General features: G+C 31.9%; 1 protein-coding gene across 6 annotated transcripts in view; it reads right to left on the bottom strand.

Moving 5' to 3' along the window:
• Positions 1-14,354, bottom strand: part of CSMD3 (CUB and Sushi multiple domains 3) — a 1,255,667-nt gene that overhangs the window by 77,394 nt on the left and 1,163,919 nt on the right. For all 6 annotated transcript variants that reach the window (XM_045453867.1, XM_045453870.1, XM_045453869.1 and 3 more), the window contains 4 exons: positions 11,947-12,135; positions 7,175-7,360; positions 5,395-5,589; positions 1,738-1,911 (listed from right to left, as the gene is read on the bottom strand). In XM_045453867.1, the coding sequence (XP_045309823.1) occupies positions 1,738-1,911; positions 5,395-5,589; positions 7,175-7,360; positions 11,947-12,135 (744 nt within the window). The remainder of the gene's footprint in view (positions 1-1,737; positions 1,912-5,394; positions 5,590-7,174; positions 7,361-11,946; positions 12,136-14,354) is intronic.

The following is a 14,354-nucleotide window of genomic DNA, read 5'->3' as shown; positions in this document are numbered from 1 at the left end:
CTCTGGGGCTATAAAGAGCAAGGTTTTTTTTGTTTGCTTGTTTTGTTTTCATTTTGTTTTTATTTTTTCAAAAATGAGAATGACTGAACTACGTTAATCCTTAAAATCAAGTTCAAGAGTAAGATTCTAGGGATTTGCTTGCTTGGCAATTGCACTTTCCTTCGACCAACATCCTTTGGAATTTATATTAGGTGTTGACACCTACATCCTCTGCAATGGATGGCAATGTTGTCTTCATAGACCGAGAGGCAATGTTTTCTTACAAATCTTCCTTTTATGACCTATCTCTTCAAAGAATAGAATCAGGATTCTAAACGGGTAAATAAAACCACCTTCTATATACAATATTCAGTATATAATACACAATATTATATACTTTATCAGGACATAGAGCCAAAAAATATAGTATTTCAAATTTAGTTTATATGTACATTTTCAAAGTTATATATAAACTAAAGTAACCTGTAATTTAGTAATCTGTAATTTACTACAGTAATTCTTCCTGTGGTTTAGGAAGGATTAAAAATATTTTGATTTTTTAATCCTATGTGAATATGTAAAGATCTTAATTTTGTACCACTTTTTATGCTATGGTCTTATAGCATATTCAAATATACGTGCTGTCATAAAGAAACCATTATTTCTATGCCTCCAAGTATACCTATTAACAAATATGTCTGAGAGCAGAAAAATAGGATTTTAATCAAAACCCCTAGCTATACCTTTTTAAGTTTCAAATCATGATTGTATTGCCACAAATATTTTCAAGCTTATTAACAAAACAATATGTATCTAAATTGCTACACTTTTCTGCCATGCCTCATATTCTTAAATTCAGTAAATATTTAGAGGCAAAACATTGTCCATATTTTTCAATACCTGTTCATAACAGTCAGCAATTTTTTAAGTTGGTAAACAAAAAGAGTATCCTTTGTTCCCAGCAGATAAGTGAATGGTTATTAGAACAATTTTAATTATGCCTAATTCAGTACTTGCTGTCATATCTTGAAATCATTTTGGAGAAAAATAAAGCATAAATCATACCACTCTCATAATATTAAAAAAATTATTTTAGTCTTTGAAAAAAGATAAAGCATACATCATAATACTCTTTTAATAATAAAGGAGGAGGGGCAAGCAGAATTAGCTAGTTCAGTTTCTTTAACTGAACGGTTTTTTTTAATAATGAATTTAAAAACCCTAAGAGGAAAAATCCAATTTGCCTAAAATCAGGTTTGAAAAAAAATTGTATTTAAAAACTTTGCTAGAAAGTAATATCACACATGTTAAAATCTTATGAAATTAAAAGGGAGAAAGATTTTGAATGTGGAAGTCATTTTTCTCCTTTGATCATTACCTTTAAGTAAATAGGTGAAAGGAGAATTGAGTATAGTTTAGAACACATTAACTGCTACAGTGATTAACCCAGCCAAGTATGCAGACGTATAATTTTCGGCAATTAGTTTTCACCTTTTTATTTTCACAATGCCTGGAAGAAAATGCATCTCACCTTAATGACCTAAGATTCTCATTTCAAATACTAGTTGATTAACTTTAAGAGTAATCTGTTTAATAGCTTTTCTACCATGAGACATTTTTAAAGTTAAGCATTTTCTGGTTAGCATCCTTACCGATGGGATATAAATGGTCATCTCTTATTATGGAAAAAGGTCTGCCTCCTTTCTAGGGGTGAGGGGCAGGGGGTGTGGTTGGTTAAAATAATTCGAAAATCCGTACCTAGGCATCTGGTTTCAGATCCACTCCAGAGACCTGAAGAAAGGCATTCCCGTACGGCAGAGCCTACCAGCATGAATCCTGAATCACAGGTAAAGATGGCTGTGGAGCCATATGAAGTTTGAGTTCCAATCTTATTTCCATTTGGAGGTGTAGGAAGCTCTCCACAGGAAATAACTTAAAAACAAGGAAGAAGAGGAAAAAAAAAAAACAACACTTAAAGACACAGTCAGTGAGCACTTGTAACAAAATCATGCTTTCAACAGTTTGAATTGTCTATGATCTGACTTATTTATAATAGAAACTGACATTTGTAAAAAAAAAAAAAAAGTTTGAATGAGTGTGAAAATGCAGGGGAAATGACATAATTTAAAATTGATCCACTTCAAGTCTCATAAAACCTTCTAAGTGACAGTGACTTGTAATGAAGCTATTTTCCTTGCATTTGTGCTTAGCCAATCTGGTCACTCAAGTAGGTTGTTGTAAAAAAAAAAAAAAAAAAAAAATCACAAGATGAGAAAAAGGTAATTCACCGGTCTGACTCTGATTTACAAAGTGACACTGGGAAATCCTTTTGATTTGCCTGGGTCAAAGTTTCTTCTGTACCTAAAACAGTGCTAAGATAGTACAGGAATACCTCACTTTATTGTGCTTTGCAGATGTTGTGCCTTCACAAAAGGAAGGTTTGTGACAACTGTGCGCAGAGCAAGCCTATCAGTGTAATTTTTCCAACAATATTTGCTCACTTTGTATCTCTGTGTCCCATTTTGGTAATTTTCACAATATTTCAAAGTTTTTGTTATTATTGTATTTTTCGTGGTGACCTGGGATCAGTGATGATACTCACTGAAGGCTCAGATGGCCATTAGCGTTTTAGGCAATAATTTTTAATTAGGATCTGTACATTGTTTTTGTAAACACAATGCCATTCTACATGAATAGACCACAGTATAGTATAAATGTAAGTTTTATAATGCACTAGGAAGCCAAAAAACTCATTTAACTTGCTTTATTGCAGTTTTGGCTTTATTGTGGTGGTCTGGAACTGAACCCACAGTATCTCTGAGGTATGTTTGTAATGACAAGTAATTTTGGTTGAGATCTCTACAGTTTATAAAGAGATTTACATGCAAAATATCACTTGATTTTCACAAAAAAACATTATTAGATATAATTCTATTTCACATTTGGTTTGTAGGTTTTAAAAACCTGGAAAGAGACCAACTCACTAGGTCATTTGGAACGCAGCTCTTAGGACTCCCTTGAATTTAAACACTACAAATGAAATGTCTTTCTTGAATAAAACAATAGTGGATAATGTTTATTGAGTGCTTATTTTGTACCAGATACTACTCCTAGTGCTCTAACTTAAGTAATTCTCAAAAGAACCCTATGAGCAGGTGTGGTCATTATCTGAATTGTATGTACTAAGATATGAGCACGTAGTAGTTTAGTAACTTTAACAAGGTTACAAAGCCTGTAAAGAGCAAAAGCAAAATTAAAACGCAGCGGTCAAACTCCAGAATCCAATACTTAACCACCAGCCCACCTGTCTTATTCTGGCTCCAACTCCGAGTTTCATCTCTAGGCTTTAGGTGGCCATTAGATGGACAAAGAGAAAATTTGCAAACTTTAAATTATTGCATATAAAAATTTACATATAGTGACTGTTCTGAACTAATCCCTCAACAACTCTTTGAGGTAGGTATAATATTTATTAATATTGATAATACTAATATTTATATTATTTTAAGAGTGAATAAATTGAGATTCAGCAAAATTACTCTTCTTTCAATTTTCTCAGTGAACTGCAATCCTTAGATTCCTTGTCTTTCCCCCACTCTTACTTGCAGGCAGGGACCTCATTTTATGTATCTTTAAACCCTTCTTAAGCATCACAAAAGAACCAGACGAACATTTGTTGAATGCCTGATTTTTTGTAGATACTTTTAACCTAACTCCTTGAAATATCCCTATCCCATGTGCCCTTTTAATGAAATAATACTGAAAAAACAATGATGCTAGAGGCAAAGAAAGATCCTGGGAGAAAACCTGAAAGAACAGGGCAAACATTTACGAATATAGATGTCATATTTTTAGAATATCAAATATAATTTAGACAACTTTTTTTGAAATTTTACTCCATAAATATGATTTTCTTATAAAAAAGGCAAACCCTTTATATGAATATTAAAAAATAGATTGCAGAGCACTTGGGTGGCTCAGTCGGTTGAGCATCCGACTTTGGCTCAGGTTATGATCACACAGTTTCTGAGTTTGAGCCCTGCATCGGGCTCACTGCTGTCAGTGCAGAGCCCTCTGTCCCTCTGTCCCCCTGTCTCTCTCCTCCTTCTCTACTCACACTCTCTCTCTCAAAAACAAATAAAACATTAAAAAAATATATTGAATAATTGAATATTCATAATTAAAATCATAATAGATACTTGTGTACTTATTACATATAGACCTTTGCCTGCTCTGTTAAGCTTCCTAATCATCATAATCATAATCCTATTTAGATATCTGATTTCTTATTAGTTTATTTATAAATTATGAGTGCCTATGTCATAAATGTCTTAGAGTTGTGTTGGATACAGAATACATTTTCAGTGTAGCATATTTCCTGGCACAGAATAAATACTCAAAAAATGTAGTGAAGAAATTTCAAAGGAATTTCAAGATATTACATTTGAATATCCTATGTTCAGTTAGCTTATCTATATTAGATACTGCCCATTTATATTATGAGATGCATGGAAATATGATAATATGTTCAATTTGAATCAATATTTATTTATTTATTTATTTATTTATTTATTTATTTATTAACATTTATTTATTTACTTAGAGAGAGAGAGATTGCAAGCAGGGGTGGGGGGCAGAGAGAGGGGAAAGAAAGAATCCCAAGTAAGGTATGCACTGTCACTGTGGAGTCCTATGCAGGGCTCAAACTCACCAACTGTGATATGATGACCTGAGCCAAAATCAAGAGTATGACACTTAACTGATGGAGCCATCCAGGCACCTCGATAAATATTTATTGAGGTCATGCTGCGAATCAGGTTCTAGCTGATATTTTCAACATAATATCATTTATAATAACATAATCGTTATAATAACTAAAAGATAGGTATTATTGTAATTACCTAGCTTAAGAAATTTAGGATGACAGAGAATAAACATCATATAATATAGTGATTAAAAGCCAGATGGTATAGAGTGCTTAGACTGAATCTCATTTCTCCACCATTTACAGGCTCTGATTTGTAGTAAAATGATTAAACTCAGGGCTCTGTTTCCTTTTGACAAAATACGTGTAATAATAACAACTACTTCATAGGATAGGAACTAAGCAATAAATGAATTAATACATGTAAAGAGCTAAAAGCAGTGCCTGGCAAGTTGTCAGTATGCAAGAGGCATTATCAGTTTGTAGTAAATGATAGAATTCAAACACAGGATTTCTGTATCTAAAGCCCATACTTTTTTCATAAGCATTTACTCAAAAAAAAAGTTACAAAATTTTAAGATTTAATGGGAATAAATGACCTTTTTAATAATATCAATCCATTATTGTTCAAGTGTGTTTGGAAAAGGAAGTGCTCAAGCAATTCAATCAAGAATAGCTTATGAAATAAATTTAGCAGACTGGCTACTTACTTTGGCAATATGGTCTTTCATTTCTCCAACTCCAGGTACCATTAGGAAGGCATTCAATAGAAGCAGGGCCTAGTCCATGGTAACCAGGGTCACAGCTGAAAACTACCTTAGTTTTGTATTCATAATGGGAGCCATTCACAATCCGCCATCTTCCATGTTCCAAGGTAAAGGAATTGATGCTTGGACATGTAACAACTATACAAAAACCAAGAACATAAATGTTAATAAGTCAGTCATGTCTCCTGTACTTCTTCACTGTAACTTAATCTATTCTATTGCCTACATCACCACTGCCTTAATTCATTCACTACTGTGCCATACAAGTCTTTTAGCATTTTTAAGAATTTATTTTCCATGTTAATCTTCTCTACTCCCCCAGATCTATGGTACTGCTTGAAGTTCCTTGAACATGTTCTACTATTTCACACTTCAAAGTCTGTGTACATATTATTCTATTTACACAGAATTCTTATTACTACCTTATCTCCCTCTACTCTCTTCTTTCTTTTCTTTTCTTTTTTTTGGATTATCATATCAAAATTTATTCCTTAATATAGAAATAAATGAGATATATTTTAATGGTAATTCCAATTATATTAGTTTGTTAAAATTGTTTCTTTTCTTTGAAGCTGATTTAAAAGTATTCTTTTGCAAATCTTTTCTCCCAACTTTTATGAGATATAAATGACAGGATGCAGAAAAAAGGGAACCCTAGTACAAGTTGGTGGAAATGTCAACTGGCACAGCCATTATGGAATATATATATGCAAAGCCAGTATGGAGGTTCCTCAAGAAGTTAAAAAGAGAACTACCATGTGATTCATCAATCCCAACTTGGGTATACATCCAAAGGAAATGAAATCAGGATCTCAAAGAGATATCTGCACTCTCATGTTCATTGCAGCACTAACCACAATAGAAAAGATATGGAAACAACGTATTATTACTAATTTAGAAATTTTGGAAGGATTATATTTTGAGGAAATTTGTTTTATGAGAATGGTGTTTTTGTGCAAGAAGGTGTTACAAACTTTGGCTTATTCAAAACCTGTTCAACACGAGTAAAACAGAAGCATTATTAAACACTATGTTAAGACTGTACATAATTGAACAACTTTCATTTTAAATGAAATGCCAACTAAATTGAAAAGTTAGTATTAAGTGAGAAGAAATAAGTGAAATATAGAGACAAATAAAAAACCTTACTTAAAATAACATTTCACAATTCTTGTGCTAACAAATATTTTATCAGAATTATTTTCTGTCACCATTACCTAATATTCACTTACCTATTAAAGTAGTAATGAAAGCAATGGGAATATTCTAAATGCAAGTAACCTGAAGAACACCGACAAAAGTTGAAAGTTATGCATCATTTCAGCAATATCTTTTATCCTTATAAAAATCAGAGCCGAATGTATTGGAATATAATTTAATTAATTATAAAACTTTACATTTTTTTCAAGGACTTGCATATAGAAAATACATGTTCACTAATGGATGGATTTTTATAAAATAAGTGGAACTTTGTTATGTAAAATAAAATTCACTTTAGTTTTTTGACATACATATTCAGGAGTTTCCAAAAATGAGTGGAAAGTCCTTATACAGTCTTCCAATTGTACACAGTATAAGACAGCTTAATTAACTTTTATTTCCCTCTTAGACATCACACTTCAGTCCAGGGATTAGTTCGAAAAATGCAAACAATACATAAAATTTTAAAACATACAAGATGTGAATAGAAACACAAATGATACCATTTCTTCAACACACATACCAACACAGCGAGGGGTCTTGTTATGATGGCTCCAAGTTCCATCTGACTGACATATGGCAGTGGTAAGTTCCTTAGATGACAATCTATATCCGTCATTACAAAAATAGGTAACACGCGTTCCTACCAAGTAGTCTGTTGTGAGTATTCCTCCATTTGTTGGAGCTTTAGGAATCCCACAGGAAATTGCTAGAACAAATACATACATACAAAATCACAGAAATAGAAAAATACTTAATTTAGTAGATAAGTCTCTTCAATTGTAAGGCATGTAAAACTATTTGAGATTTTATTAATTCCTCTGAAACAATTTCAGAATATCTCCTAGAAAAGCTTTCCTGAACTATAACTTTTTGAATAATTTATTTCAAACTCCTATTGAATGTGTTTCAGATTGGTGAATCCATACATTATTAATGTTTTATTTCTTGGTTTCTTACTTGGTTTCTTGTCAGTGTGTGCATGGTTATCAGCATTCTATAGATTATATAAGAATAAAAATTGGGTAAATATAGAGTGTATCTAGGGCTAGTCCATAATTGGGCCACCACATAGCAAGTTTGGTCAATTACATTTGAGAGATAATTATTAAAGATTACAAAGGTATTGGTAAATAATACTCATAAAGATTTTTGCCAGGAATACGATGCATAGATGCATAGGTTTATTTTACCTGGAAGCTGGATATTGCTTTGTCTTAGGTCCAAACTCTATGTGCTTAGGCACCATCCATAGAATATCATGGGTATGGAAATGTTTAACAAATACAGTTCCCGGAAATATTGTCTTAAACCTAGTTTGAATCATCCTGCATTTCACTGAAATGTCTTAGATGTGTTGGTTTTCATCTGCAATAAATCTGATGTAGGTGAAATTAGTTTTACTATAATGTGACAACTGCAGTCAAAATTTTTATTTTAGTTAATTATATATCATGTATTTTCAAATCTTATAAATGTTCACATCTTATAAATTCAAATGACTATACAGATACACTCTAAGATGAATTGTTTGCCATCTTTGCTCTTCAAGGACATTATTTGTGTCTTCAAAAGTAAACAAACAGACAAAAGACATAAGCTTTCAATGAATATATTTGGCAGCAAGACACTAATTAAAATGAGATTATTTGTAAATTTTGTATCATATTCAGATATGTGTAAATATTTATGCATATGGCTGCAGAAAAATTAGTATATTTGGTTACTAGTACAATCCAGAACCAGCTGGAATATTGTAATATCTGGCATATATACTGTATTACCTCTATGAAATGGAAAATTTCTGAGTTCTGAAATACCCAGTCTTACAGGTTTCCTATAAAATATTCTAGTTATATCTATATTTTTCTCATATTTAAGGAAATAAAAGAACACAAAGCTATGAGTTTGATTTAATACTTACAGACCTGTGTTCTAGTTACCTACCTCTCATTTCAACCTAAATTTGTTTCTATTTCTCCTAGAAAAACTACTATTTAGGTGTTTATTTTTAATTAACCCATGCACATTTCACTATAAAGTGAAAAGATCTTAGTGAGATCTATATGAAATTCACAAAATTGAATGGCAGACTTCCTACTGGTAAATGGTTTGATCTTTTGTAGTCTGATAACCTGCAAATTATGAACAGAGAAGCAGTGCTGTTGACTTAATAAATTATATAAGCAATCTCATACAATTATGTTATTATCTGTGCAATCTAATTATAGAGTCTTCAAAATCATGTTGCAAACATAAATGGTTCCCTGATGTCTGTTCAAGCAATGCTTATATTTCCACTTAGGACTTTTGGGAATTTCAATTTGTCATCAGTGATCTCCCTACTGAACCCCACCAAAGACTGTGTATTTACAGATTTTTAAAAAATAAACTATACATTGCTGGAGTAGTGTAGGTTGAACTTAGATCAAAATATAAAGGAAATATAGTTTAAATAGTATAAGTTCCATATATGTGGTTAGTATAAAATGGCTGTATTTTAGAACTAAGAAAACAACAACACACTAAAATGATAGCACAACAACTATGCCTGTGGGTAGATTACAACTTAGCTTCTCAGCAATAAAAGGACAACAAATCAAGTTCACAAGAACCGTCATCACCAAGTGGTTGTCAAAGACACTTCACTCAAAAAAAGTACAAATTGAAAGTGAGGCAGAGAATGCAAACTGTTTCTATGTAACACTGTACTATACTCAACTGTATAGTGGGATGAGACTGGTTCAATTCTTGAAGGAAAGGAAATCAATGAAGGGTCACTTGATGTATAGACAAATAAATAAAACACCTACCCAAACCCAAATAGAGATAGCAGACTAAATTTTCTATCTTTTACTGTGCTCACATTGTGCAATTGTAGTTCAAGTAAATATATACGAGGACGCATAAGGAGACTGAAGGAAAAAAGAATAAAAATGATTGAAGAATTTAAAACAAATTTGGAACAAAACAAAAATTTGCATAAAAAATAGCTCTTCCCAATGACATTTAACCATTTCATTTTAATTAGTTCTGCTCAACTACAGATAGGTCACATACAACAAAGGTTTTTATTAAATAATCTTTTAAAATTGTTTTCATGATAATAAAAGATCAATTTTGGAAATGACTACTTGAATTATAAATATGTTATCATTTTACTATGTCGAATATCTTTTTAATTTGCATTTTGATTTAACTATTCTAATTGTGGAACAATTTTAAATCAGGAACAATGGGGAAAAAATTACTCCATATGTAAATGTCATATTGCATACCAAAAAAATCAATGAAATTATAATGTTGATTATAGAAAGCAATTTCAAAATTTTAGAAAGTTTAGGACATTTTTTATTTCTTTTTTTTAAAATATTTTTATGTTTATTTATTATTGAGAGACAGAGAGACACAGAGCGTGAGCAGGGGAGGGGTGGAGAGAGGGGGAGACATAGAATCTGAAGTAGGCACTAGGCTCTGAGCTGTCAGCACAGAGCCCGACACGGGGCTTGAACTCACAGACTGCGAAATCATGACCTGAGCCAAAGTCGGTCGCTTAACCAACTGAGCCACCCAGGCGCCCCTAGGACATTTTTTATTTCAACCAACAGTTAATTATATTTGCTAAAGGTTTCTTAAAGATTATTATATATATCTTACATAGATAAGCAATAATTACACAACTGAAATGTACTAGTTCAATGTCAGAGCATTATAATATTTAAAATATATGTGATTTAGAGGTTATTGTTTATATATTTTTCTAAATTCCCATGATTCTGAAATTATAAGATCAAAAATTCTTTTCCAAACCAGTTTAGGGAAATTAATACTAAGAATTTGTGAATATTGCCACCGTTCATTAGGCAAAGAAAAGCAGACGTTTTGATAGTTTACCAAAATATATCTATTCAGCATGAACTCAGCTTTCTCAATGTTGGTGGTTACCCATTAAGTTTTTAACTCTTCACAGATTTCTAATAAGTGATTAATGTTTCCTCAAGGAAACAACAGTTTTTTTCATTTATTTATTTATGTATGTATATGAGAGTTATCTCTTCGTGAATTAAAATCGTAGTTTAATAGGTAAAAGAACCCATTTTGGATGTCTAGCAATACCTATGCTTCTTTTAACTTGCTGTTGTTCAATTTAAAATTTTAATTGATATATTTTATATTTTATTTGTTTTATATAAATTCCTTCTGGTAAGCAGATTATAGATAAGCCCCATTATTTATTAACTAGGACGTTCTGCATTTTTTAATGTAAGGGGTCTTAGTTGTTTAATATGCCTCTATATGCTGGGTAGAATACATCAAATATAAAATTAAATTTCATACTGAAACATAATGTGATATGTTAAGTATTAAAATTTTTTCTAAGTCCGATGACATTAGAAACTCTTGTATAACTGATATTGCATTTGTCTTTGTGACTGTACCTACCTAAGAGACAAGATCTAGTCCAAAGATCAAAAATGTGCCATTTGTTGAATAAGAAGCTCGAAATTCTGTTGCTATGTCAGAATAAAATGCTCAGACAGTGCCTCAATTGTTTATCTTTTTTTTAATGTTTACTTATTTTTGAGAGAGAGAGAGAGTGCACAGGTGAGGGGGGGCAGAGAGAGACACACACACACACACACAGAATCTGAAGCAGGCTCCGGGCTCTGAGCTGTTAGCACAGAGCCCAACACGGGGCTCGAACCCATGGACCATGAGATAATGACCTGAGCTGAGGTGGGATGCTTAACCAACTGAGCCACCCAGACACCCCCTCAACTATTAATAAAATGCAAGTGAAAGGGAAAGACACATCTCTGTTAAGTTAGCTAAACAGTGAAGAAAAAAAAAAATAACGTGGTGGTCAGCTACATTTTCCTATTTTAAATTTGTTGCTCTGAGAGCACATTTTTGCATACTCAGAGTGCATCTTCAGTGACCCTGCCCACTCTTATTCTCTGCTTTCTCTCTGCAGACTTCACATTAATGCAGTCTCCAGCTCTGGGTCGATCATTTTCTGACAACAAAGTCACGAGAATGGTAGACGTATCAATAAAGTTGTATAGGTGTATGAGTGGTTACAGGAAAGGCATAAATCACACAACAACAAATGAATTATAAAACAGTGTGTATCACGTTTCTCAAATTTATCATTCTGCATTTTTAAGTCTTACTTTCATGAAGGGCATCTATACTATGCTTCTGAATATTTATGGTTTGGGAAATTCCAATGACCCAAATGAAAACGTTAAATGAGGTTAATCTTTTAATGCATTTGGGGATAATATACTTCACCTTGACAAGCAGGGACCGGTGCATCCCATGCATGATACCCATAGGAAGACTTTCTGCACACAGCACTACTTTTTCCAACGAGTCGAAATCCTCTGTCACAGGCCCAGCGGACCACACTATTAAGTTGTCCACCCGTCTGACTGATAATGTATCCATGAGGCGGAGATTCTGGTGTGCTACAGTAGAAAGCTTTTCAAAAGACAAAGGAATCACTGTATAATTAATGAATCAGAAATTCTTTACAATACAGCATGGTAAAAAAATCTAAGTGAATACTACTACTTAAAATAGGGCAACTGCCACCTGTGTGAATTTTACTTCATATGAACATAATATAATTTTCTATTTTCTTCACAATCTGTTGAAATAACTTTTGGGAGACAAAACTATCTCTGAGCTTTCTTTTAATTTTTTATCATCATGGAAGATGCATTCTGAATTGAAATACACATATTTTCTTAACACCCTACAGGTTGAAAAGCCCTACAAATATTTCAGTGAATTTTAGAAACTGTACTTGTTGTCATTTGAAAGACCCATATGTAGGGTGCCTGGGTGGCTCAGTTAGTTGAGTGTCTGACTCTTGGTTTTGGCTCAGGTCATGATCTTGTGGTTCTTGGGTTCAAGCCCCACATTGGTCTCTGCACAGCCTGCTGGGGATTCTCTTTCTGCCCCTCTCCTATCAAAATAAATAGGAGATGCTCTCTCTATCAAAATAAATACATACAATTTTAAAAATTTGAAGAAACTAAATGCCACAGTCTTGGTAGTAATATTTTAGGGCATGTTATTTACATGTAACTTTGAAGGTGTTTCCAGACACCTATATCATGTTAGGTCAAGCATTTCATTTTGGTTGATTTCTAAATAGACCCCCCACACTCCATAATCCTCTCTCCCAGTTTATTAAAGAGTTTCCATGCTGTCAAAAGTGCTTACATATGGTGATAAAAATGTCAATAAAGTAAAACTTTCTTCATCTTTTGAAGTCTGAAATGTCAAAAGATAATGTCAAATAGCTTTTTCATATATATGTACTTTTAAGGCTATTCAGCCTGGCAGGATCCATTTACCCTTTGAAACTTCAATGTATTCATCTGAGAAAATAAGACTTTAGGGGTAACTAGTAAGAAAGAGATTGGACCTGGAATACATATGTCATAACCTATTATTTCTAAAGAAAAATTTACAATATGTCAAGCTATTCTTGGGGTTAAAGTGGTGCTTTCAATATGTTTATATCAAAATTTTTCAGAAATATCAACATAAATAAGGGTTTAGTCTATAATATAGTCAATCTAATGATTATAATTGATTGATTTGAATGTTTTCCCTTTAAGTTATTATGATCGTTAAAAATACATTTAATGTGCTGACTTTTAAATTACATCTTTGGGCACAAATTCAATAAAAAGACATTTATATTGTTCATATGATAGAAATATAGATTTAAATATGAAAAAAATTTAATGATGACTGTGCATGCTTAAATTTTTTAAAACACTTCTTTGCATATGTAATAATATTATTAAAACTTAACATAAATATATTGTATGATAAAACTTACATACATATTGGTATTATGGTGTCAGTGATAAGTCAATTCTAATATGTAGAAGACAAATGTTAATCAATTAAAATCAAACTATCATCTTATAGTTTTAAAATCAAAGTAAATAGACAAAATAATTTTATTTGTATATGATATAGATGCAAATTTATATAAATAAACAAATTTAAGAGTATATTTTTAGAACTGAAATTCAACATTTATTGAAGGCTATGCCTAGAATTTTTGTCAGAATTGTTTATAATTATAAAGTAATTTTCTGTTGAATTGATTAGCAATGACCCATGGCTTGGGGAGACATGATCAGAACACGATACAGAAAGAGATGCCTGATTGGTTTTGAAATATTCAGTTATTGAGCACAAACCCATTCCTCTGACATGATTTAGGATGACAAAAAAAGGAATATGAACTTTGAATAATGAAGGACTATTTATATATACTTATTTAATAAGAAAATATTTGGCTCAGAATCATTAGACCCAATAAACAGGAAGGGGCATAGAAAAATTATTTCATCTTGTTATTAAAAAGGAATTTTATTCCATATCTTTCTAAATATTACTCACTGAAAAGCAGTAATAACAAAACAATCATTTTTTCAAAACTGAAGGTTTTTAAAGGATGTGCTGATCACTTCACTCTCAATATTTAACTTACTTAGCAGGTATCATAAATGGATGGATAATAAAAACAAAGATTTTTACCATTGTATGTTTATCTTTTGTTTAACCTTGTCATATAAAGGAGTCATTCAATAGATCTGATACACACAATTGAGTAACAGTATTGCTATTTTGCAAGAATTCAAGGGAAATAAATCTATTGAAGATACCAG

This window comes from Leopardus geoffroyi, chromosome C3 (assembly GCF_018350155.1).
Source record: "Leopardus geoffroyi isolate Oge1 chromosome C3, O.geoffroyi_Oge1_pat1.0, whole genome shotgun sequence".
Classification (NCBI taxonomy): Eukaryota; Metazoa; Chordata; class Mammalia; order Carnivora; family Felidae; genus Leopardus; species Leopardus geoffroyi.
This window is presented reverse-complemented; position numbering and strand designations above follow the sequence as displayed.